Below are 27,577 nucleotides of genomic sequence, written 5' to 3'. Positions count from 1 at the left end.
AGGTTATTACGGTAGGTCACGTTAGCTGAAACTAGGTTGTTTTACATTAGGTTAGTTTCAGTTCCGGTTCCAGGTCCGGGATATAGAGTTTCCGAGTCCCACTATTTACAATGGGCAATTTACCCAACAAGAAACCTCGTTATCAGTACGTGTTTATGAGTCACGGGTAATGTATTATGTACCAGTGTGTTGTAATACCACCCAGTGTGTCATGTACCCGTGTGATGTAGCTCCACCTAGTGTCATGTACCCGTGTGTTGTAGCTCCGCCTAGTGTCATGTACCCGTGTGTTGTAGCTCCACCTAGTGTCATAACATAAGAACATAAGAAAATAAGGAGTCTGCAATAGGCCGGTTGGCCTGTGCATGGCAGCTCCTGTCGAGAGTTACTACCACTCTCTATCATCCATGAATCTATCTAGCCTCCTTTTGAAACTTTCCAGAGTTCCAGCACTTACTACAAAGTTGCTAAGCTTGTTCCACTCGTCCACCACCCTATTTGTGAACCAGTTCCTTCCTATCTCCCTCCTAAACCTAAACTTATCCAACTTAAATCCGTTGCTCCGAGTCCTATCCTGCTCGGATATTATAAGAACTTTATCTATATCCCCTTTATTGATTCCTTTCACCCACTTAAATACTTCTATCATATCTCCCTGCACTCTTCGTCTTTCTAGGGAATGCAAGTTAAGTTTCTTTAACCTATCCTGATATGGAAGGTTTCTAAGTCCCCGTGTGTTGTAGCTCCGCCTAGTGTCATGTACCCGTGTGTTGTAGCTCCGCTTAGTGTCAGGTACCCGTGTGTTGTAGCTCCGCCTAGTGTGCCATGTACCAGTGTGTTGTAATACCACCCAGTGTGTCATGTACCCGTGTGTTGTAGCTCCGCCTAGTGTCATGTACCCGTGTGTTGTAGCTCCGCCTAGTGTGCCATGTACCAGTGTGTTGTAATACCACCCAGTGTGTCATGTACCCGTGTGTTGTAGCTCCGCCTAGTGTCATGTACCCGTGTGTTGTAGCTCCGCCTAGTGTCATGTACCCGTGTGTTGTAGCTAGTGTGCCATGTACAGCAGAATAGCAGAAATAAGAAGTGAAGTGTCACAGGCTTAACAAACAGATACTCTTGTACACATGTCTATCTGTCTTTAATGAGTCATGTCAGAGGTTCAGAGTTGTATGTGTGTGTGTGTGTGGGGCAAGAGACCATGTGTTTTCGTACTACATACACTCAAATGCCTCCACACACACATACAACTCTGAACCTCTGACATGACCCTTTAAAGACATTTCATCTCTTTTCGGTCAGTCAGCACCAGCTTGTGGATAAAAATTAACCTACATAACCTTCATACTTTCTCCCCCTCTCTGGACGAAGTATTTCAAAATGTTTCCGAATATGACCTCGAAATAACTGTTAGCGGGATGAGTGTGGGAGGTTGATATAGTATGGCTGGAGAATGTATGGTCTCTCACAGTAACGACTAATGTTAATTTTGGTCACCTGAAGATTAGTCCCTTAAGATTAGCCACCATAATGCTGATCTGACCTAACCTAATCTAACCTGTTCTCCTTGGTAGTGTTAGGGTCTTGAATCATCAGGTGAAATAAACTAGGTTAATCTTCAGGTGATCCGTTAATTTTCTCCCCAAACTGGTAATAAGTGAACGTGTCTCGTTACAGTACTATCAGTGAGATGTTGATGCCATTTTGGATTAATGCATTTGTTAAGTCGATAAGGTTCGTATCCTGTACCGTTATATACGTGGAATATTGAACGTACGATCTTTTAAGAATTCTGCCACAGGTTCATGACTTAACACTGGTGTTTGTTATTCATTCACAGATTTCGTGGCTACTGCGTGACCCAGTTCCCCCAAGAGGCACGAGAGCGTCCCACCAGCTGATGAATTCCGCTCAACATCGTTACTCTACCGTCAGGGAGTGACACAAAAACGACTTCATTTAGGGTTCACCTTATAATTAGAGAGCCATTATGTTGTGATACATCATACCTGTCGTCCTGGTGAAGTGGCAACTTACAGAAAACGGATACTTGGGTTGCGTGTGCGCGGGGCGTCACCAGTGGCAGCCTGTTGCTCTGATCAATACATACCCGTCCGATTTCTTAACAACAAGTGGACCTCGGGAGTAGAAACTATTTTTAGGATGTACTGTAGGCTCATGTACCCCGAACCCAACTTTTACGGTGGCTGATGATTTGGTAGTGCTTCGGGCAGAGGGTTGTGGCGTCAAGGAACTGCCACACACGCCCACGGTATCAGAAAGTAGCGGGAACCTTCTCTCTTGGCTTACCAAAACGGACGAGGTGTAGTTTTGTGGGAGATGTTGATGTTCGAATGCTGGAGACAAGTCGATCCGTAGTGAGCGTCTGTGATAGTGGTTGATTCTTTCAGTGGTTGTGATGAGTGTGGTTGAGTAAGGGATAACCGTACAAAGACAGTCGCGGGAGTACAGCTCGGAGGACATCGTGCGTGAGATAATGTCTAGCATCCTGCTTACAAGTGAACGCACCCTGAGGATATGTGCTACAAGTGAGGGAACGGCGGTGCCTGTCTGACCTACAGCATTGCTCTGGAAACTAAAAACTTGGATACTTCAGAGAGAGAGGAAAGTGAGTGATGGCTACAGCAGGCATGGTGAGCAGCGAGTCAGGAGGGCCACTCTGTGGTACTCTATGCTGGTGAGGGTTAAGGCGTAACAAAAGCAGTAGGACCACGGTGTTTCCCAACCAATGTGACCCACGCCCGCCCGTCTGCCCTGCCACCATCACCAAATAACCACCCACACACGCCCACCACGCCACCACACTCCCACATGTTTGACGGTACAGCTCCCAACGTCGTCACACCAGACGCCATGAATGACGGTCGCAGGTCAGTAAAGTACCCCTTTACCTTTGCACGGTGGGGGGGCTCGGTGCGGAAGGAGTAGGGGAGGGGAGTTAGTGGGGGAGGACGAGGGGAGGGAGGAAGGGGAGTTAGTGGGGGAGGACGAGGGGAGGGAGGAAGGAAGGGGAGGGAGTTAGTAGTGAAGGAGGAGGAGGAGGAAGGGGGGAGATAGAGGAGGAGGGGAGGTAGAAGAGGAGGAGGAGTAGGACGGGTAGTAGTGGGGAAGGACGGGTAACAGAAAAGGAGGAAAAGGGGTAGTAGGGGAGGAGGAGGAGGAGGAGGAAGGTAGTAGCGGAGAATTATTCTTAACCAATATTCTCCTTTAATCGACGTCAAACAAAAGGATAGGACGCCTAGATAACAACAAGATGTACTGAACGATTGAAATCAATGGTTCAGCGCATTTGGTAGTTCCAGTGCCATTTAAAAGACATAAAATCAGCAAATGGCCTTGAGTAACAAATTAAATGTCAATGAAAATGAAATGGGTGTTGGTGTTGAGTGAGGTGGATTGTCTTTGGCGAATATCATAATTTCTTTACTGCCAACGCTCACACTAATATTTCTACGTAAAAGTGAGTGGGGGAATGAGACGACTGAACCTGGACTAAAGTATGAGTTGGGAAGTTATTTCTTAATACTTCGGCCACTAGTGTCCTAAAACTTTATGGTTAGAGTTGAGACTGATGATTATTTTTGACACCAGCTGCAGACTATAATTGCTCTTCTACAGGGAAACATTTTACGTGAGTTAGATCTTATTTTTTTACTGATTTTATCCAAAGCGGGAGACTATCAGATATGAACCATATGAATTCAACCAGTCAGCAGGTCGATTTGTCAGGGAGTTAAGGTAGAGAGGTAGTCCTTAGAGCGATACTTGGACGAGGTCAACGGAAGTCAGTCAGACGACATCCTCAGGTAAGAATCAGTACTAAACTAAGAACTGGAACCTCGTCGAATAACTGTGACCTTAACTTATGGGCGATCATAGTTTAAACCACTAGTGTGGGAAAAGATATTCTGTGCCGGCGTGACTGTGTCCACTGCTGAGAGAGACCGTGGCACTACTTGCACTGTAGTATACATAAAGGACCATCCACTGATTAAAGTATAAAGGCAACACGCCAATGAATGCGTCACAAAGAGATAATTACATAGTATACATGATCCATCAGATAATGATAAAAAATAAAAGGTTATAAAGTATACCAAACACTAACAACTTACTTAGCCATTTTAGACATCTTTGCGACCCTCCTTTCGTAGTGAACTTACTGTACTGTACTTCCCGAATCAAAACGCGCGTCCGGAAATATGATAACTAACATAAAACGTAATTACATCAACTAGCAGACATTGTTGGTTATATACATAGCCAGCATACTTTTGGTTTCTCTTCCAGTCTTTGAAACACTTCCCTCAAAGTGGCATCTGGATAGATTTTCCATCATTAGGAATTATCAGAGAAATCACTGTTAGGTTTAATTTACTTCCCTTGTTCCTTAATTGCTACTTTAATCCTCTGATTCCTTCTCTAGTGCCGGTATGACACAACCCGACTCAATATTTTAAAGAAGTCTTTTTACGCCCCTTTTCCAACTCTTAAACAGAACATATCCTATCTTTTAATCTATGATGGATGTGGCGTTATTATCAGGCTATAAGATTAGGTTGGGATCATTTGCACCCTACATATGCAAATACCCTACTTCATCTTTAACCTGTTTATTAAGGTAAACACAGAACAGTGTTACAATACCCCATAATAGATACTGTAAAGTATAGGATATTGGGGTTTGGCACTAAGAGGCAGGAAGACCTATTTTGTGTAGATTTTGCGCCAATTTGTATGCTTCCAACCAAGAACAGTCGCTCGTTATCATGTTTAATAATACATTATTACGCAATATATGGATTTGAATCTTGTTGCACATTACTTCTTAAATCACATTTTAGTAACATTAGTTACATTACAGTTAAAGTGGTTTCTCATATTTTGAAATCGGTAACTGTATAGTGTTGTTAAGAGCACAATCTTGCATTCTTAATAAAGCTCCAATAATTGGCTGGCCTAATAGTGTCTGGAAATCACTTGACTCAATGTATAATCTGCATATCCGTGCGTTAGCTGCACTAAGAGTTTTGCCTCTGGTAGAGGTGAATTTCATTTATGGCTGACGTAAGTGAAGCAACCGAACACTACACACTTGTTGGTCATGCTTTCACACTTTGGTTCCCCACTCTGTTGACCTGCAAAAGGCAAGAAGCAAGGCTACAACATAAAGAGTCAGTGAGTACTGTAGTGGCTTTGGCTGCCTGACTGGAGGCCAAGTGACGCCATGGGCGGAAAAGGATGATTTTCTTTCACTGGTAGCTAACCTAGTGTTCTATAGACCTTGGTATATACAGTATGTGCAGTATATGTTTTTCATTGACTTGCAGTTAGGGAAGACTTTAGGTGTTGGCTAAGATGTTAGGAGAGGTGTTAGATGTTTGCTAAGACGAGGTACTTCGGGAAAAGTTTATTTTGAGTTTTTGACTCGTTTATGTCAAGGCATAGGGAACGATGTCCATTGCTCGTGCATGACATGACATGGGTGAGGTGTACATTGAACGTGTCTTATATCTTCCTATTCTTCAGCAAATTACTGTAGTAAAGAGAGTATTTTAATTCTTGATAAATATAGTGCTGCACTGTATGATAAACCGTGATTGAAAAGAGTAATTAAATTCATTGTCACAGAAGTGTTACACATATCGACCAACCGTGAGCCCACGAATGATCGTATGGTAAAAGAACTTATCGGTAAGCTTGGCGGAGATAGATCCGAATGTTCACAAAATCCAATATTCATATTAATTAAGATGTACAATTATTCTACCATCCATATGTTAACAGCAGGTCACCTACAGGTACAGCATGCTGGAGACAGCGATCGCCATGGCCGGGGTGTTGAACGACGAGCCGGACTTCTCCACCTTTGAGAACAAGACGGGACTGGCGGAGGACATGAAGTTCCTCGCGTCCATGCCTGAACTGTGTGACGTGACCTTCCTCGTGGGAGACACGCGCGAACCTGTCTGTGCAGTGAAGGCTGTGCTGGCCGCCCGCAGCAGGTGGGTCTTTAACAGATGGTGCAACAGGTGGTGATACAGGTGGTGACACAGGCGAATTTGAGTTTTGAATTTTGGTGCAGACAACAGCTAGCTTACTGTACACCCCATACTCATCCTGTGTGCGGCAGCGCAAACAGGATTGAGGAGCAGAAGTCACAAAGAGTGGTTATCAGGTACCAGTGGTCAGTATACTGTGGTATTAACTGATGGAACATTTTCAGTACATTTTATATCTAGTTCCTTATATAGGAGCTGGCTTATCTGTAAAGTGCAAAACGTGAATACCGTTTGAATATATTAACCATCATGCCGTCAGAGACGAGATGCTGTGCCACTGTACAAACGCCAATATTTTCGAACCTGTCCTTAAAAAGACCTATTTTCTCAGTCTAGGAGGTAGTGTTCGAGTGTGTGGCTATATTTTTGGTCATACACTGTACATTTTGTTTTGTTCACATCTGCATGCGACACACATTGCTTAAGGTACTTTTATCCTCATCTTAACCTAGCGGTTATAACATCTTGTGGTCTACTAACTTGCTCCATATACAGTACATGTTTTACTTGATGCATTTCATCATGGTAGACAATGTATCGACTGATGCCTGTTTGTTCTTGTCTGTTTACTTCGAGTTCACCTGCAAAATTGTTTCCAAATTACAGCTTTTAGGATTGTGTGAGATTTCTAGATTATTTTCAACAGTGGATTTGCTAGACGAGGTGATGCAAAGCTCACAGATGAACTACTCATTGTTCCAAGTCCACAGGATGTTCCACAAGCTGCTGTAGAAGCTCTGGTGCTCATTGTTCCATGTTTACAGGGTGTTCCACAAGCTGCTGTATAACTCGTACTCGCCACAGAAGAAGAAGGAGCCAATGAGCAGGGAGAAGAAGATCAAACTGTTCCTCAAGAGATCCTCTGAACCACTGATGAACCTGCAGGGTCAACAGCAAGGAAGGCAGGGAGTTAGTACAGAGAGAGAGAGAGAGAGAGATATCATCAATTTTTAAGTAGTTGTTAATCATCTTAACTAATATTAAGTTTCAGGTATTTCAGGAGGTACGCCACTATTCAGACGTCATTTTAGGGGTTCAAGATGACATGATACTATTTTGGAACCCGTGTGTCTGTGTTAAGAAGACGTTTATAGTGTATTCAAGGGCCATGCTAATATAAACATGTACAAAAATTAGTATGTGTTGAGGAGCTATACATATCCTCCTAAAATACCTGACTTTGTGTACATGTTTATATTCACTGTCCCTTGACACACTGTGCACGTTTTCCTTACACATACAATTAAATACAGTATCCCTTGAATCCCTGATCTGACCAATAACGCCAAAGACAAAATGGAATATGCGTAATAAATCTATATTGAATAAAATCATTACAAATAATATGAAAAAAAGGTATTTAAAAACAATTACATAAGCTACCTTAGGTATTCGATTAATAACATCAAGATTACGCAGCAATTAAGGATCGAGCAATAAATATACGCAAAAAATAACTCCCTTAAAAGAACTGATGCCAGAGTAACAGTTAGTCTTGTAACAGCCGCTTCCCGACCCCTTTACATGCTTGTCAGTGTTGTCATATCATATCTGTTGAAGAATTCATATCTGTTACATGTCTATAGTATGTCCAGAAATGTTTACACTGTGTCTTGATTTGCTCATTTTACATGTCGGGCCATTGGTTAACCATCTATGTACAGTTACTGATGTTTAATATAACTTCTTAGTCCGTATTTGGAGTTTTGGTGCGATGAGAGGCTGGTGATGACAGTCTCTTGCTGGTGACTGTCTGCTGGTGTTCGAGTGTCTGTCTGCTGACGTTGACTATCTGCTGATGTACGATGTTGGTAACTTGATGTTATGACGCTGCTGAATGGTTGTGTATGGAAGAATGCTGCTGATTGGTTGTGGATGAAAGGGCGCTGCTGCTTGGTCGTAAAGATCTTGTTGTGTGGCTGTGGTGAATACTGTCGCCTACCAGCCCTATACGCACGCGAGGGCTAGGTGTCATTCCACACACACACACACACACAGGTCCTTAACGAAGGGTACTCAGTCCTCAAGGTGTGAATGTTTAACACGTGTTGAGAGGCCACTGCTTCTCTCAACACCACGTCTGAACGGTCAGCACCGTAGCTGACTATAGTCCGCACCATGTCTGATCAGCCACAAGAATAATGTCTGGTTAGTAAGCATCCCGTATGACTGATCTTCAACACCATACATCACAAATACACACCAAGCCTGGCAGGTGACTTCATGTGGACACAACAATAACCTCGCTCTCTGGGTGTCTCTTGATGTTATTACTGACGCAAACTTTCCTCCTCATTCTTCAAATTCAATTGTCCCTCTCACAGAAACTGTAGCTTTATTTAGTTCACTGTACAGTGTTGCTTCTAACGTGTCATAACAGAAGAGGAGGTTAACGGAACTTTTGCCATATATGGACGCAGTTTTTTATCTTAAATATAATTTATGCTTCATATTTATTCAGCACTGGAATATCCTTCCACGTATTGAACTGAAAGAGGAGCCCATAGAGGCAATGTGGATACTGGATACAGACCCCTGGATACTCAGTCCTCGGGTACAGAAGGAGACAGTGCTCGGCACTGCAAATCAACAGTCTTCCTCCCTAAACCGTAAAGCAAGGTTTCCATTCACAGCTGGGTCGACTGAAGGTTCACTGGGGGTAAACTGATTAACCTTAGGAATGTAAACAAGCGCTATATCTACGCGGCCACCGTACCTGTTGACAGTTACTGTACTTTGAGATATAAAGGAGTTTTCCTACCCTGTTCGGTGGTCAGCTCTAGAAGTTGTGGTCGTGATAAATCAACTATGGTCCCAGTTTCCTGCTGTTTTCGATTTTTTTTTTCACTGGAACCAACAGGCCAGGCGGCCCACGGGGACAGTGTGGAGGCACAGCATACTCCGTACTAAACCGTTGGGGCAGAAGAAGTGAATGTGTCCAGCAATGAACTCCATAGTTGTCATTTCCCTGACTGTTAAGTACCCACTTACAGACGGGTTGACTGGGGCTACCCCGGGGTCCAATCAATGAGTCTTAAGACAGGAGGTGAATACTGTATCCACTCGGCCACCGCGCACATGTTTTTGAGTAATGTTGTCCACCTTATCATGCCACCTATGGACACGAGAAATAGCTTATCTAGTATAAACTGCCATCTATCGAGGTTTTATCATAAAAGCGTTGCCATCCTGCAGGCGTCGTCAGGTAAAAGGTAGCGTCTGGTGACCGCCTCCCTCCACTTGTTATTTAAAAGTGGTTGAAAGGGCAAACTCCATCGATTCCACTGTTCTTAGTGATTCAGTTCTCGTGAAGTTAAAGGTGATGTTTCCTTATGAGGTGTGACACTGAGGGCTGCTTTACCCTCACTTAGTGGACCCGCCACCTGCGCCGCCGTGCTCTGGTGGGTGTTGGTAGGCTGGCCACCTCATGTACTGAACTACAGTAATGTGGCGGTACATAATAATCTGATCGTCTCAGTCATTGCTAAATGCGTCAACAGGTGTGTGTGTGTGTGTGTGTGTGTGTGTGCGCGCGAGTCTTTGTGTGTATGTGCGTGGGAGTCATTGTGTGTATGTGTGTCAGCGTGCGAGTCATTGTGTGTATGTGTGTCAGCGTGGGAGTCATTGTGTGTATGTGTGTCAGCGTGCGAGTCATTGTGTGTATGTGTGTCAGCGTGGGAGTCATTGTGTGTATGTGTGTGTCATATTGTGTGTGTGTGTGTGTGTCAGTATGTCATCTGAGAGTCCCCCCCCCTCCCCCCACGCATGGGACAGCTCGAGGCTAACGTGTGTGTTGTGTTGTTTTGTCTGCAGCGTTCCGGCTACACGCACAAGCTGGACACCATCCCCGAGGTAGGCTGCCTGCCCCTCTCTCACGGACAGTCTTGTCTCCCTCTCTGCCGACTTAGTTAGTGCCTCCCCCACACAGTAGTTTTGCTTTAAAAAAAAAAGTGTTATGTATTATGTTGTGTTGTCCTGCCACCACCAAAACGTTGACAGGGGAAACAGTAGCCATATGAAAGATTATAGTCACTAAATTATAAATCATCGCGTACTGTACTGTACTGTAGGCGTCACTCGAATAAAATGAATTTGAACAAAACTGCGATAAGTTTACAAGTGATGGAAATTTTGAGGTGCGACATAATGATAGAGTTGTCATGTATGAGCTAAGTTTCCCCTGTTAAATACTCACTTCGCTTTCTTATGAATGAAAACAAAACCATCGACAATTCAGTTTTCTTCACTTCACGGACGTAGCCTTTTGTCGGAAAACGAGGAGGTAGCGAGGCTGGCACTGCAATCAACCGAAGAAGGTGAATCATACGAAGAAACCAGTAGGACTTGCACGAAGTTCTTACACGTATCTAGATAAGGCTTCTTGGTAGTGTGGTGTTCCCCGCCTGGAGTACTGTCATTCTGTTTGGTGCCGAGATATGCTAAAGGCTGTCAGTTGATTGAAAACGTCAAAAGGCGGGCCACCAGACTGGTGCCTACACTTAAACACCCCTCGTACCAATAGATATTAGGATGCCCTCATCTGCCTTATTTATACGATGGACGGGAAAAGGGTGATTTAACCCCTTAACTACGGGGACGCCACTTTTAATATTTTATTTGGCTAATGCCAAACGATTTTATTCAGCTCAGATGCGACCCCGTACACAAGATTATCATATCTGAAGCTAACAGATGCCTGCCTCACTAGAGGTCACAGCCTTCAGGAGCAAACATCTCGGCCAAATGTAAGTCGTTTAGCGGTCTCCCCCGTCTTTGTGATGTTGGTCAATAATATTTTTTGCTTTCATCCCTTCATGACCTAGTGTGGGTCGTCTTTGACCTGCCGGTGACATGTTGATGACCTGCCCGATACCTGTTTTTGACCTATGATGACCTGTCAGACCTGTTGGGACCTGTGTGTGACCTGTTAGTGACTCCTGCGTGACCTGTTGGTGACTTGTGTGAAAATCTTTTAAGGAGTTGTCTGTTGACCTGTTTGTGAACAGTTCTGACATATAATTGATCTGTCTGAGGTCTGTTTTTGACGCGTATATGTGATCTGTAAGTGATGACCGTCCAGTGACCTGACCTTGACCTGTCATTAAATCACGTGTGAACTGTCTGGTAACTCACTACCAACTCTCGTGTTATCTGCCTTAGTGTTGCACGACCTGTATTACTTCCCTGGCATTAGTGCATGGCTTGACGTTAGTTCTTTTATTTGAATAGATGATAAATAATGTGCTGAATTTTTTGGTGACTCTCCTTTCGCCTTAACTGTAACCCGGAAAACAACTAAAAAAATCTCCCATTCTGAAAATAAATAAAATTGTTTGTTTTTTCTTTTTAAATAATAATTGTTTTTTCCTTATTTACTTTCCTCTGTTCGCACCAATTAATTATGAGATTCTTGTGTTAATTACTTGTTCCGTTCTCAGTTTTATAATCTCTCCTGAAGTAGTTATAGAGACAGCAGGTGTTCGGGGACAGATGTCCTTCACACCCGTATTGACGACATACAACACTGGCGTACCATAACAACCGCTACTTGGTGTTCTCAACTCAACTTATGATTAATCTCTCGTTGGGTCCTCTCTGTTGACTGTCCTGGTAGAGAGTTGAGACCAGGGCAGACATCAATAACAGTTTATCTGAAATAACTAAATACTCGATTTTAGATATGATAAAATTTTACTACATAGTTCCACCTAAGACACATTTACCCTCAAATTATGCTGTTAAAGTGTTAATTACATAGCTGATGAGGTTTAAATTAATCATGTGGTGGAATTATCCCCCCCCCCCCCGTAAATAGTGAAGGGCAAGAAAGGTCCTTCACAAATCGGGAGGACACAATACAGGGGGTAATCTTAGGTCAACATCTCTCAGGTAATTTATTCAGACCAAACCACTGTTGAAGAGTTAGCAAGTTTGTTGAGATCCACCAGTGAGTGAGAGCACCTCCAGTTACACGTCTTCTCCCATATCCACAAAAGACTTTCATCATAATCCCATTAAAACCAAAACATACCAGAGTGTTTCATAATAATTTCGCTTTGTTATGTTTAGCTGTCAAGTTTCTTTTCATCCTCATTTTTGTCGATATTTGTAGCCTTTAAGTCCCCCCAGAGATTGTTTCCCCCCTCCCTGACAGGTGTGATCTGTTTACATTATTCACCTGACACCTTCGCCAACCCAGTGTGACTCAGATGCCAAATGTTGTCTTCTTCATCCCCAGCGACACGCTCTTGTCTTTCACACCATCACCAGTGACACGGTTCATGACCCCCCTCACACACACCGCAGTTCATGACCCCACACACACACCACAGTTCATGATCTCCACACACACCACAGTTCATGACCTCCACACACACACCACAGTTCATGACCCCACACACACACACACACGTTTCATGACCCCACACACACCACAGTTCATGACCCCCACACACACACCACAGTTCATGACCCCCACACACCCCACAGTTCATGACCCCCACAATTCGTCCTCAACAGCCACAAGGCAACGTCCACCAGACACTGATTGTGGAGGAGTTCGAGCCAGACGTCTTCAGGCAGTTGATTGAGTACATCCACACCGGCTGTGTCACCCTCCAACCCCGCACCCTCCTAGGTGAGTGTCATAATGTGTCCTCCTAGGTGAGTGCCATAATGTGTCCTCCTAGGTAAGTGTCACAATGTGTCCTAGGTGAGTGCCACAATGTGTCCTCCTAGGTGAGTGCCATAATGTGTCCTCCTAGGTGAATGCCACCATGTGTCCTCCTCGGCGAATGCCATAATGTGTCCTCCTAGGTGAGAACCATAATGTGTCCAAGGTGAATGCCATTATGTATCCTTCCCTACTTAACCCGTCATTCTGTCTTTTGCTATATGTACGTTCAGGGGCGCTTAATTTTGGTGCAACTCCAGACTTTAACTATTATTCATTGTCTTAAAAGAAGTCTTTCTTGTCCCCAGTGATAATTAATCAACACATTGTCTTAAATATGACCTCTGTATATAGTCCAGTGTCGCAGTGTTGGACGGCTTACATAAATGGATATCAGGTAGACTAGGAGTGAGCAATTGATGAGTTCATGAGCACAGTGATATTATTTGACTCCCCTCACGGGATGGGTAATCGAGGTGAGTCTCTACGGAAGCACGGAGAGAGTTAGTGACATGACGCAGTAGTGAGGACCATACCTGCCCTGGCCACCCTCCCACCATAACACTGTTACGTTACAATGTTCGCCCTGTAACACTGCTCATCCTGTCACACTACACACCTGCTGCACAACTCACAGGTGTGGTGGTCCTCCCCCACAGGCCTGATGAACGCGGCGGACTACTATGGGCTGGACGAACTACGGAAGGGGTGCTCCGGGTTCGTCCAGTGCTGCATCAACGTGGACACCGTCTGTGCCCTCCTCGCCTCCGCTGAACGATACATCCAGTACAAGTGTACCAAGTCCATGGTACAGAAGGTGAGTCCCTCTGCCCACACCATCCCAAGGTGCTGTACGCTCACCAACTTGCCTTACGTTCCTTACATTGTGCTCTCATAAACTCCCTGCCTCATTTTTAACTTTTGTCGACGTACTATAATTCCTAACATACGTTTTTAAGTGAGGTGTTCCTGAAAATTCTTTGTGCTGTGCGTATAAGGAACCCGGTGGTCCGACTTTGAATCAAGACACACAGAAGTGAAGCCTCGTGTGTGACTCAAGTTGGGTGATGCTCTAAAGTCTGAGCTTCCATTTAAATTCTGAATAATCGAATAAAAAATTCCATCTTGCCCATAACTCGACAAATAATTTTCTTTTGGCACGTAAGTCGCAAGACTTATTTACACCTGCCATGTTTGTAATAACATTATGGACCTCTACCACCTCTTGGCTGGTTGCTGGATGTGGACCTGAGGGGGGGACAGAGAATGGTCGGTGACCTGTTGGTGTTGTTAACTGTGATGTGTTAAAAACTTCCCCCCTCTGTGTCATCTCGGCCCAAGGAACGAAACTTACAGCGATGTAGATTTTAATTATTACTGGTGATATCGGCCGATTATCTTTAATTTTGATAAAGACTCATATTTATTTTTATAACTACGGCGACAATATTTAAAGGTGAAAACATGATGTATTCCGAACTCTTTGAGCTGGACTTCAGAGTTCTTGAGAATTAAATGGAACTCCAAGAGTCCCAGACTTTAATAATTTTAGGTCAGTAAATTCCTTAAGGCCCATTCCTTATTATTCTCTTTGAGTTTATTATATATTTTCATGGGGGTGGGAGAGGGTTGCATCTCTTGTTAGTTTTTCACTGAAGGGACACATCCATCCAGCTCTGTTAGGGGAGCGTTTGTGGGGTCGTTATCGATACAGAAATTTTGATAAACCTTTAAGTGAATACGACCAATCAGTACGACCATTTCTTACGCCCATTCTTTACGACCCTTAAGTAGACTTCTTCTACTTTTTCTTTTATCCTCTTCATCACTGATCGGCTCGTTAGCCGCTTGGGCGATCGGTCACGTCTTTGTTGTGCACTGTTGGCAAGTACTGGGCATGCACCGGTTCCTGAATGTACCTGAACCTGCTCCAGTGTTGGTCAAGTCTGGTCTTGAAAGAGCTCACACTCGGTGCCGTCACAAAACTTTCTGGCAGATTGTTCCAAGAGTTCACAACTTTCACTCCGAAAAAGTTTGCCCTCACAGTTTTCTGGACTTGCGGCTTCTTCATCAGTACTGAAAATCGCATCAGGAGGTCAAATGTCTAATTTAGTACTTTAAATATATTAGAACAAATACCAGGAAAAGAAAGATGGAATTAACTATTGCAAGTTACTTGAACATTCTTTGTAGGAAGTAGTTAGGAACTTACAATAAGGTTAGATTATGAGAACCATTTACTGTATCACTCAGAACTATGTATCAGACACAGTGTCGTGATACAAGTGCTATTTGGTATTGATACATAACTTGTGTGTTACTTGAATATGATAAATGTATAAGTTGTAGGAATAACATTTGATTGTATCATAAATTAAAACTTGGTATCAGAAAAACGTTGAGTTACGACAAAGCTGACCACTCGACACTGACACCTGAGGTTTCCATCAGGTGCTGGAATTTGTGGACGAGCATGGCAACGAGGTGCTCAATCTGGGCTCCTTCACCCTCCTGCCGCAGCACGTGGTCAGGCTCATCATGGCCAGGGAGGAGCTGCGTGCTGACGAGTTCACCAAGTTCCAGGTGAGGTCCGCTACCCCCAGGTGATTCTAATTGGTGCCAGATAAGTCTCACTACTCCCAGGTGATACCAATAAGCTTCAGGTGAATTTTTAATGTTCCCAGACAAACCATATTAAGTTATTACTGTATACTGAAAGCTAAAAGTTTTTAGCTGGTAAAAGAGAGTGTATATGTATTTTTTCTGACAGGCTGGTCTGATGTGGTCCAAGAAGCACTGCGACAACCAGCCCAACACCGACCTGAAGGAGGTGATCGGGAACTTCCTCGAGTACATTCAGTTCTACAAGATCCCGGCCAACATTCTCATGAAGGAGATCCACCCGCTGGGCCTCGTGCCTTACCACATCATTATGAACGCCCTTGCCTACCAGGTGAGTCTTACTCGACTGACAGCCTACCAGGTGAGTCTAACTCGACTGACAGCCAACCAGGGGAGTTTTACTCGACTGACGCCTACCAGGCGAGTCTTACTCGGCTGACAGCCTACCAAGCGAGTCTTACTCGGCTGACAGCCTACCAAGCGAGTCTTACTCGACTGACAGCCTACCAGACGAGACTTACTCGACTGACAGCCTACCAGGCGAGTCTTACTCGATTGACATTCTCTCAGTTGAGCCTTACTCAAATAACAATCTTTTAGGCGAGCCACAGTCCCGCCTTAAGCTGTCAGGTGGGCAATCGTACAAACCTACAGACAGACAGACAGACACATTATGTATATTATATTTAATATGCATATATAAGCACATACAAGTATATTTATTTATGTTCATGACGTAGTAGTTTATTGAGGTGTACTGTATATGCAAGGTAGATGAGTTCTTTGTGGTAGATGAGCTCTTTGTGGTAGATAAGACCCTGTATAGTATTTTCCATTGTTCAAAATATTGGTAGTACTTTTCTCAGAAATGTTTATGTACAAAGTTTGTATATTATATCCTTTGAAATGTTTTGTAATTTGCTATGTGCTTAATTACAATTGTTCCGTACGAGGAGACAGTTATGTTGGTGGGGTTAAAGCTACAGCCGGTGTCATGTGGTACTGTGCCGTCTCAACAGATACTTCAAATTTTTATCATGGAATATGTGAAATATATTTCTATCAAGTGACCATATTATGTATACAGTACATCCTTGGCTGTGACTCTCGTCTAGTAATGCCTTTATACAGTAACTTTTATCGGAGTTAGTTTTCTTCCATTCATTACTCTATCATAGTAGCGTGTGAACTAGTATTGGTAGGGTCCAACTTTACAGTCTTTCAGAGTTGTTTATTCAGTAGATGGTGACGCATGTGCCACAGTAACAGTATAATTATCACACCTGCTGAGTCTGTCTTGCTAGAGGTAACACATGCTTGCTACGGATGATGTTATGTAGAGGTTGGCACTCAGTGGCACTCATTAACACCGCTACTGCACGAGGCACCGCTACCACCTCCGCTTTCCTCCACACTCTACTCATACAAACACATTTCTTAATATATATATATATATATATATATATATATATATATATATATATATATATATATATATATATATATATATATATATATATATATATATATATATATATATATATATATATATATATATATATATATATATATATATATAATTTTTTTTTTTTTTCCCACACAAACACACTCAAGAGACTAACTCTCACTGTCTTCTGTGCCTCAAGTCTGTGTACTCACCATCTTATAAATAACTAATGTACCGACACTGGACATATAAACTTCGTACAGTCGCCAACAGTCATCAGCAAAGAATTTTCCATGTATATCATCACTGCTACAGTTATTTCTGTTAAGTATTTGAATGACAGGGGGTTCAGTGGAAGCATTTAGTATTGGCAGTGTTCATAAGGCAAGTTCGAATCCTTTACGGGGATAACTGCGACAGAAAGCAATATTCTCATGTGTTGTCACTCACAGATGAAGAGAAACAGTGTGTGTGTAGGTCATAGGCAGCTTGTGATCACATTGTAGATGTTCGCCATGGTCTCGCAGCTCCATTGCCTAACCTAACCTAACCATACAACAACCTAAACGTATTATAACCTAAGTTAACCTTACCTAATCATAACCTAACCTAACATAACAGAAACCGAACATAACCTACCTTAACCTGACCTCATCATAACCTAACCGTTATCTATCCTAACTTAATCTAGCCCTAGCACAATATAACCCTAACCTAACCCAACCCACTGTTTTAATATAATTATCCGGGCTTAATTCGTAGTTTAGAATTGGTATCAGTTTTGCCCCAGTGTGGTGTTCAGATAGTGGACACACACACACACACACACACACACATTAATCTTATGTAGTTGCTGTAGTTGTAGATAAATAGTTGTTTCTGTGAGCTGTAAATCACGTTCCTTATCAGGGCGAGTGGCTTACTGCATCATCTTTCACTGGAGGTCGACAATAGAAACTCAGGAGCTACGACTTAATTTCCAATTTAATGGAGTGGTAAGAGTGACATTCATTCACCCGACGAGCTGGCAGTTGTTGTCTTAAGATCGTATGACCGCTGACCTTCGCTAATCCGCGTGTGCAGTATCTTAATCCTTGCGCAACTGAGTCCAAACACTCCTCCAGGCTGACTCACCCTTCTTAAGTCTCCCTCTCGGTCTTCTCCTTCCTCAATCCTCATACTCCTTTTATTTCCCTCACTTATTCCTTCTCCTTCAACCTTCACATCGTGTCTTCCAGCAGACCAGGACAAACTAAAAAAAAAAAAATGTGCATTGGACATTCACTTCCTAGAGAGAAGGTAACTTGCCATCATACTATCTTCCAGAGTTAAAACCCACTTTTTTCTCAACGTGTTTGCAAGAATTTAGTTCACTTTTATGGCATGAACATCACAAGCAAACATGATTTTAGTGGATACAGGAATCACCCAAACTCCCTGGTACTATCACCGTCTTTTTTAACTACCAGAATATTTGGTGCTGAAGAAAATTCAAACGAAGCTTTTAGTACGTACCCAAAAAAGTAAATAATAACCTGTTGTAGTAAATCCCTAAAGTTTGATTCAATTTCCCTTATCAACAAACCAATTTTAAGAAATAAATTATCTCTGGAGAGGCTTATCTCTATAATTCCATCCAATTTGACTTATCACAGCTCGTCTTAAGGTGAAAAATGTGTTGTTTAGCTCCTCGGACGCCCACGCGCTTACCCTGACAAGGAGCCCGTGATAAACCTGAGTGAGAACTTGTGGTGTAGTGTTCTGGTAGTGGCCTGCGACACGGCCCTTGGTAGAGTTGTTTGTAAGTAGTCTTTAATTATCATACTGACACGTAAGTCTGTTTAGAAGCATGTAGACTGTATTTTAAAATCATTACTCCTGAAAAGTTGTCAATATTGATGATTTCCTCTTTTTTTTTTCATCTTTCCTTCCTGCACATCCTCCTACTTGACGATGTTGAACTGTGAACTGCTCCTCCATCCTCCCCTTGCAACTGCCTGTAGTCGGACCCCCCTTGAAACATGTGGGTAATACGTGTGCGGGTGAGGTGGGCCAGCACACCGCCTGCCCCACGCTAGGCCACCGTCGACCCCAACCCACCTCCCGCGACCAGAGACTAAGTTCTCCACTTTCTCATCTTTACAGCACACAGAATCAAGTTACAACTGGTTGTATGTACTGATTTCCACAACAAAAAATATTTATATAAATGTCATCACATGTAAGTCATATTTGTTTAGTCCAAATTGTTGAAGGAAGAAGTTTGTTTCAGATAATCCTTTAAATAATACCAATGTTTTTGACGTTTGAAAAGAAAAAAAAAACACGAATTATATTTGATGAAGTATACTGTACTGTATATAGAAAACCAAATTTGTATCTAGACAACATGTACAACTGAAATAATTATACTGTACAAGCACTGTGTAAAGGAAACGCCATTGTCACTACAGTATAAGGAAGTGTACGGGTGGCGGGACACAGGTGTGGCCCTCACAGGTGTAGTCCTCGCACACCGGGCGGTAAAGGAACACAGGTGTGGCCTTCACATGCCAGGTGGTAACGTAGCACAGGTGTGGCCCTCACATGCCAGGTGGTAACGGAACACAGGTGTGGCCGTCACACCAGGTGATAACGGAACGCAGGTGTGGCCCTCACATGTCAGGGGATAACGGAACACAGGTGTGGCCCTCACACACCTGGCAGTGACGGAACACAGGTGTGGCCCTCACACACCAGGCAGTGACGGAACACAGGTGTGGCCCTCACACTAGGCAGTGACGGAACACAGGTGTGGCCCTCACATGCCAGGGGGTAACGGAACACAGGTGTGGCCCTCACACCAGGCAGTGACGGAACACAGGTGTGGCCCTCACACACCAGGCAATGACGGAACACAGGTGTGGCCCTCACACACCAGGCAGTGACGGAACACAGGTGTGGCCCTCACACACCAGGCAGTGACGGAACACAGGTGTGGCCCTCACATGCCTGGGGATAACGGAACACAGGTGTGGCCCTCACACCAGGCAGTGACGGAACACAGGTGTGGCCTTCACACACCAGGCAGTGACGGAACAAAGGTGTTGCCCTCACACCAGGCAGTGACGGAACACAGGTGTGGCCCTCACACACCAGGTAGTGACGGAACACAGGTGTGGCCCTCACACACCAGGCAGTGACGGAACACAGGTGTGGCCCTCACATGCCAGGGGATAACGGAACACAGGTGTGGTTCTCACACACCAGGCCTACACTGTTCCTCAGCCATTTATCACCTGCTCCACTGTTAACACGTGACTCAGTCTCCACTCACCACACGGCTGAGGTGTGTTCACTCCAATATGCGTCTGCTGCCTCTTGGTGGATCATGTTAGGGGTCAATGGTGGTACGATTCTGTTTTTTTATTCTAAGTGTGCGTGTGTGTGTGTAAAGAAAGGTTTCTAGTGTGTTTCTGGGACAATAATCACTGCAGTGCCAACTAGGAACACACACACACACACACACACACATACATACATACAAGCTCCAAAAAAGTACCGAGCCATCTTTGAACCTCTACCATGGTCTCTTAAATCTATTGAGATAGTCATAATATTGTGTACAAATTCCTATTCATAAAGGGACTTCATTCATTTCCATCGCTCGTGACATAGAGGCACTGGTTAGGTTCCATCACCGAGAGATTCATTGTGACAAAGACTCCTCCTGGCCAACCACCTGTATCATCCACAAGTTTTAATATTCACATGTGTACCTGTTGTCAATGTGTCATTCAGCAAGGAAACATTTGTAAATAACCCTCATGTATTTTATCACTTGCTGATGACTACATATCTGATATCACTTCACCTTTGTTAACTATTTCCGTATGCGTAAGCAGTTTTATAAGAGAGGCACAACTGTACTTCTTTATTTGTGTTCTTGTTTCTCTCCTTTAAGCTTCCTGCTAGCTACTATCTTCGATCTTTTACCCTAATGTAAAAGTTTTGTCGTCTAGAAATAAGTCGATTGGGTGCATTTGTACAGTTTGTTGGGTGCAGTTGTTCAGCCGCTGAACACCATGTGTGGTAAGGACATATATCTGGGCTTGACATGGAACTCCTTTGAAAAAAGATTTAACCTCAAAATGACAACCTACACAGGTATGACACAACCTTGCTGTAGGCTGTTCGTTTCGGAACAACATATCTCCGTTGATCCCATTCGTTCATAGGAAAGTTTTAGAAAAAAAGCCTCAACACAGACACCCCCGTCACTTGCTAATCGACTGAATAAGAGACCTACCTCTCTTATCCACTCCCGTTGATAGCGTTTAAAGTCAATTATTATAAATTCTTGTTTGTTTTCGTTCTTCCTCATTTCCGCACGAGGCTGGGTAGGTCAGTTTCCCTCTGCTCCAATGAATTTGAGACTATTTTTGAGTTTTGAGTTGCCCCTTAATCGGAGCCTTCATTCACAAAAAATCTGTACGTTCACCCTAACTGGTGTTTGCTGGATGTATCGAGTAGTGTAGAGTCTCGGCGGAATTTTTATACTATTTTGGATGTTTTAGTTAATGTTAGATAGACGGCCCACAATTATTTGGTCTTCTAATGTAAAGTGAGTATTTGTCACCCCGCTTACACTAGATATATCAGCCACAGTTTGGCACACCTCTCACACTGATAATTTCCTTACTAACAGTAAACCAAATTTGCAAAATAAGAATCAATTAGAATTATTTAAGAATGGTGTTGATCTTTTGGGTTTTATGTTTAATACAGTATGAAAAAAAATCTTAATAAAATAATCCTTATGCAACCTAAAGAATTTGTTTTCTAGAATAAATGTAAAGTGAATGGGAATTAAGGTACTTATTTATAACTGCATGCAATGCGAAACAACTAAACTTAACCAAAATATAAGAGTGATACAGTAATTTGTTTTCTGTTAAATGTGGTCATAAATGATGACTGCTGTGACGGTTGATTAGAAACAGCTGTCACCTTTAGCAAGTTCGAGCCCGAAGGCACTTCCACTCCACGAGTTGGGAAAGTAAAGGCGGTCGAATGCAGTGCCGGTCACGCTGCCTCCTTGTGTACTGAAGGCTTAGTGTGTGCTATGTCCACACTGTCCCTAACGGGCCGCCATGCCAATAGGACGCAGTTTTACTGTCACATGAAGTTTGTTTGCAAGACCGTGGCGCTACATGGTCGCCTTATTTTCTAATGTCACTCGTGTTGTGTGTAAAGCATTGTTGAATAGTATGCCAATGAACTCCAGAGTGCATAAAGCTTATGTTGGTGACAGACTTCAAATAATCTGAAGATTAGACCCCAACTTCTTTTACTTTAAAATTAACTTAACCTAACTTAACCTAACCTAACCCAAAATAAAATATCATAACAACATAACCTATCCTAACATAACCTAACTTAACCTAACCCTTCAGGTAGAGTTAAGGTGTTTAATCATCAGGTGAAATAAACTCGGGAGGATTGGGTGCTAATGTTCAGGTGATCCGAGACGTCTTATATTTCGTGCTGTGTTCATTATGGTGCCCTCAAATACTATGTTTAGTATGATACCCTCAAGTGCTATGTCTAGTTTGATATCCTCACATACTATGTTTAGTATGAAGCCTTCAAGTGCGACGCTACCCATTGCTTTATTAGATAATTTTCCTTACATTTAAGAGATTTCACCCTTTACTTTAGCTAACGTCTTACGAAGTTACCTGATAAAGTTTGTCAGCAGGACATGATAACATCTGATCGCTATACGTAATAACATTGGCGGCTTTATTCGATAACCTTTCTTAGATCTACCTGCTTTTATGTAATAGAAATATTTATGTAACTCTTTTTGGTAGTTGTATTTACTGTGTAGGGCAGAATCTTGTAAAAGGTCTACAATCTACATGATCACAGCTAAGCCACTCAAGAAGCCTCACTGATGTCTTCGAGCCAACAATTAATATTACTAGATTTGTAATTGACGATCAGAGGTTCTTTTATGTTTTGCTTTATCTCTTTATTTGATTACTTCTTCCAATGAATATTAGTTCCCTAGAGAAATATCCTTGTGAATTAAGTCTTCGCCATCTGTCTATCACTAAACTAAGTCGGTTTAGTAGCGCTGTGCCTTCTGTCTCTACCAACTCTTTTAGAGTAGGCTATTAACTCCCTCTTCCCTAAGTTACAACAAGTCTAACAAGAGCAGTTGAGAGTGTAATTTCAAAAGGTGTAGTTGAGCTGTATGGGAAAGGGAAGTTAGATATACAAAGCAAGAAATACTTAATTGTGGGTAAGGAGGGCGACGTTGTTAATTAAGAAGAAAACTAATATTGCAGGAATTGAAGGAGTTAACATTATTCTGAAGGGCAGATGATATAATAAAAAGAGTTGGTATGTTATCCAGGGAACAAAGTCTTTAGTTATGTAATTTTCAAAATATAGAGATATGAGTATATGACATCACACTGATGAAGCCTTCAGGGGCTCGGTATGGTTATAGCGACACATCCCATACTCTAATAGTGATGGCGTTTTCATTATTCCCCATAAGACTTTAATTATGTTGTAATGACCTCACAATATACGGAACAGTTGAAATACAGAAGTACTGATTCATATATAGATTCAAATTCATATTATGTACACGAAACGGGAGGTATGTTGTGGTACGGCGTAGAGACTGTATAAACAAGGTCATGGAGACTGCTCCAGACACCGGGTGAAGCACAACACAAAAACTGAAATTATAATTTTTTCACAAAAGGAAGCCACATGAGTTCAGAATTGACACGATATTGCAAGTAGAGTGTGTGTGTGTGTGTGTGTGTGTGTGTGTGTGTGTGTGTGTGTGTGTGTTCGTATCTAGTGAATTTACTGGCGAAAACATCAGTGTTATACCATCTTTGAACAGCTACAGTCACCTTACGGGTTCAAAGTTGGCACTACATTTATTTTTGGTCCTTATTCCTTACACACACACACACACACACACACACAGGCTCTAAAAACAGTGTCTTGCCAACTTCTAACATGTCAATTGCTTAAGCTGTTACAAGGTGACAGGAACAAAGCTTCCTCCTACTGGTAACAGTACACGCTGTAGAATGTGTGTTGAAGGGGGCCGCAAGTGACAACGGTACGGAGATAAAAATAAGAATGCATTAAGATCCTCGACAGCTGTGTGTGGTCGTGTTCATTTAGTGAGATATGCGAGTCAACATGTACTTCGTAATCCAACTGAGTATGAAGCTTGATCCATTTTTTTTATCAAAATCTTCATCTACTTATCCATCTGTAACCGTACCTCTCATCTCTCCTTGCCTCTTCATTATTAAGTAGGAGTTTCATCTTTCATTTCAAGTATTCATAGCATAAAATCCAACTTGGTAGTACATGCAATTATTATTACGTGTTTAGGTCATTTTAAAACATTTGACAATGTTTAACTTTCTTAATGTTTTTTTATGTCGATGTATATGTATCACTGTTAATCGTAACTCGATTCTGTGCCTGATTGTATTTGATGTGCAACAATAAATTAGATGAAATTAAATGTCGAACTAGTTTCTGGTCGATTCCCTCCTCAGCAAAACGCACCTCACCGACTCCTGTACTCCCCATGGACAATATCTGCGAGTAGTGGCTGCACCCTTCACCAGCAGCAAACCTGAGTCCATTATCATTTCTCTATCAGTTGAAGAAAAAAATATTTGTAGAATAGATACACGAGTGACCCTCTAAACCACAGAGTGAGACATATGCTCCGTTGCCCAACACTCACTTCTTCACCCTGCGACCCCCTCCTCTCTCGCTGCCTACCTATACACTCCTCTCCTCACTTGTCATAATTACGCCTCGTTTCATTACGAGTATGACGTTCTACTATCTCCCCTCAGTATTCTCTCGGTGTCTCTATAGTCCCATCTTCATTTGATCTAACACGTGGTAGCAGTTTCATTGTCTCTATCCTCACCACTGATCATCGCATGATAGCACCCGGCACTGTGCACTTCTTCACCACTACCATGATGTAGCACCGCCCTTCTTCGTCCCCTTCCACAGGCCGATCCGAGCAGCATCGACCCAGCCAAGCTGTCTCCGAACAGGACCCGTCGCTACCCTGGCGACCGCTCCATGTCCGTGCAGAGCTCCCTCGACCCCCTGGGATCCAACACAACACTTTCCTCCTCTGCTTCCTCCGAGATGGAATCTGGAAGGCACTCGTCTGAAGGTGCTATAGGGGGAGGAGGAGGTGGATGCTCGCCACTCAGCCACGGACGGGAGATGTAGTAAAGACGTCCATGTAGGATATAGAGGTGTCCTCCGGACTGACATCGTGGGTGTTTTGTGCGGGAAGTATTTGTGTATTTGTAGAGGCATACATAGAATGGTATCTAAGAGGGTCTATTTGTGGGGTCATTATTACATAAATTGGTTGACGGGTCAGGTATGGAGACATTCTCTGTAAAAGCAGACGTTTGGCCTTCGAGTGTGTGGGTAAACATGGATGTATTTTGCTTTACGGTACATATAAATGTATTATTTGTTGGGGGAGAGAGGGATATGTATTTTTGGTGAGGATAAATCTTAATGTATTTTTTGAATACGTACACATCTGAGTATTAATCATAGAGGAAAGTAAGGATGTTTTCTTTCAGTGTGACATATACTGTAGAAGTAATCCCTGGGAGATGATGTGCATGATTCTATTTGGTATAAACACAGGTTAGCTTTGTTGAGGTTGTCTTTGTAGAACAGACACAATACACATACCCTTTTTTGATACGTCAATACGAGTATGTGTATATTAAAGTAAAAAAGAAAGAAGTGCTTTTTGTCGACTCTTGTGGCGGCAGACAAACTGAGAGTTTCATGTGAGTAAATTTGACAACGTTCTCTTTCCTAACGGAGACTCAGAGATCATCACTATAAAGGGACACAACCTGGTCTGTTGTTGTCACAGATGGAGAGAGAGAGCCTGCCTTAACCTTGAGGGGAATTTAAAGTTGTCTCTTTCATAGGGAAACACAGGGCGGTATTTTCTTAGAGACAAGTTATGTTATTAAAAAGAAGCGTCAGCTCAGGGTGCTTGCCAGGAGGACGTCAGCTCAGGGTGTTTACCGGGAGTACGTCAACTAAGGGAGTTTATCAAGAAGACGTCAGCTAAAGGTGTTTATCAGGAGGACGTCAGCTAAGGGTGTTTATCAGGAGAAAGTCAGGTAAGGGTGTTTATCAGGAGGACGTCAGCTAAGAGTGTTGTCAGGAGGGCATCAGCTTAGGGTGTTTGTCAGGAGGACGTCAGCTAAGGGTATTTGTCAGGAGGACGTTAGCTAGGATGTTTGTCAGGAGGACGTCAGTTAAGGGTATTTGTCAGGAGGGCATCAGCTTAGGGTGTTTGCCAGGAAGACGTCAGTTAAAGATGTTTTTCAGGAGGGCGTCAGCTGAGGGTGTTTGTCGGGAGGACGTCAGCTAAGGGTGTTTGTCAGGAGGGTTTGTGTGTGTGTTGTCTGACAATGACGAGAAATTATTAGGGATTAACGTAAGAGAACTTTTCAGAGCCAAGACGTTTATAGAATATTTAAGGTACACAAATCAGGTGTGTTGGATATATCTGATGGCTTGTGTAAGTTCAGGGGCTGAAAGTTTGCATGATCATTAGTGTGTGTGTGTGTGTGTGTGTGTGTTTGTGTGTGTGTGTGTGAAAGACTTACATACAATAGTGTGTGTCAGGCTTCAAATTCAAGGTCTTGGTAACTTTGAGCCCCAAATTTACATGAAAATTCAGCTTTATTGGGATACATATGTCTCCCAGCACATGAAATTTTCCACACACACACACACATATGCTTAATAATAATGCCAAACCTTGACTTTCCTTATGTAAAGCCCTAACAGAAAGTGTTATTTAATCTGAAAATCGGTTTGATGGGTCAACAACTCGCTGTGGAGTGAGGTGCTTCACTATCAGGTTCGGTAAACAGCTGTGAGACTCTGGTCAGACCAAGGAAGGTTTACTAAACTATAACTGAAGCGAAAAGTATGTGTCCCAGGCAAGTACGCTATCCTTCACCCCCCCATACACCACAGCTATAAGGTAAGCTGTCCTCCACACCACACATTCCTCTCACCAATGTACTGACTTAGTCACCACTATTCTGGCATTCGTGGATCGATTTTAACCAGGGTGAAATAACAGGAACAGAATCATGGGCTATAAACTAATTCACTCATCATTTAATATTCCGACGCATTAATAAACATTAACAATACTTAGTAAGATATGTAAGACTTAGGTCTGGTTATATCAAGATAGTGACGTAAGACTCGGGGGTGTGACCACAATGACCTCAAGACCCTCAACCTACGACTTTTTGACCAGAATACGCCGCTAAAGTGAACCTTTTTAATGAACTTTCTGAAAGGCAATATCACTGTGCTAAGGTAAGATAAGAAAAACACAAATCTCGACCTCACGTTCCCTGTGTGTGTGTGTGTGTGTTTACGCATAGTAGAAAGTGAGGGTCAAGAGTGACGTTAATAAGTATGATAATTAAAGACAAGTTTAGTGTTAAGAAGCAGAGCGTAGTGAATTGGTCAACGACGCTGCTGACACCACCATCTGGTTGTACTGTACTCAAGTTGCTACACTCAGACGCTACACGTGTACTACACATATAACCTCTTCAAGTGCTTGTGTTTGTGACCATATGAGGGAAACATCCAACTACTTTCAATAAAAAAAAACTTAAGAGA

At 42.8% G+C, this 27,577-nt stretch overlaps 1 protein-coding gene across 3 annotated transcripts; it reads left to right on the top strand.

Annotated features, from left to right (window-relative positions):
• Positions 1-2,050: 2,050 nt before the first annotated feature.
• LOC121861441 (serine-enriched protein-like) lies at positions 2,051-27,577 on the top strand. Of its 3 annotated transcripts, none has more exons than XM_042359168.1 (9): positions 2,053-2,891; positions 5,823-6,026; positions 6,848-6,992; positions 9,897-9,935; positions 12,603-12,720; positions 13,416-13,573; positions 15,208-15,339; positions 15,527-15,709; positions 24,887-27,577. In XM_042359168.1, exons 1-9 carry the CDS (start codon positions 2,833-2,835, stop codon positions 25,112-25,114), a joined length of 1,266 nt encoding a protein of 421 aa, XP_042215102.1. In that variant the 5' UTR covers positions 2,053-2,832; the 3' UTR covers positions 25,115-27,577. The 3 variants fall into 3 exon arrangements, with proteins under 3 accessions (XP_042215103.1, XP_042215102.1, XP_042215104.1); XM_042359170.1 differs by lacking the exon at positions 24,887-27,577 and adding an exon at positions 18,829-24,377 and having other exon boundaries at positions 2,056-2,891; XM_042359169.1 differs by lacking the exon at positions 9,897-9,935 and having other exon boundaries at positions 2,051-2,891.

The sequence above is a fragment of the Homarus americanus genome, unplaced genomic scaffold (genome assembly GCF_018991925.1).
Source record: "Homarus americanus isolate GMGI-L3 unplaced genomic scaffold, GMGI_Hamer_2.0 scaffold24260, whole genome shotgun sequence".
Taxonomy (NCBI): domain Eukaryota; kingdom Metazoa; phylum Arthropoda; class Malacostraca; order Decapoda; family Nephropidae; genus Homarus; species Homarus americanus.
The sequence above is the reverse complement of the archived record's forward strand: the minus strand, read 5'-3'. Positions and strand labels throughout refer to the sequence as shown.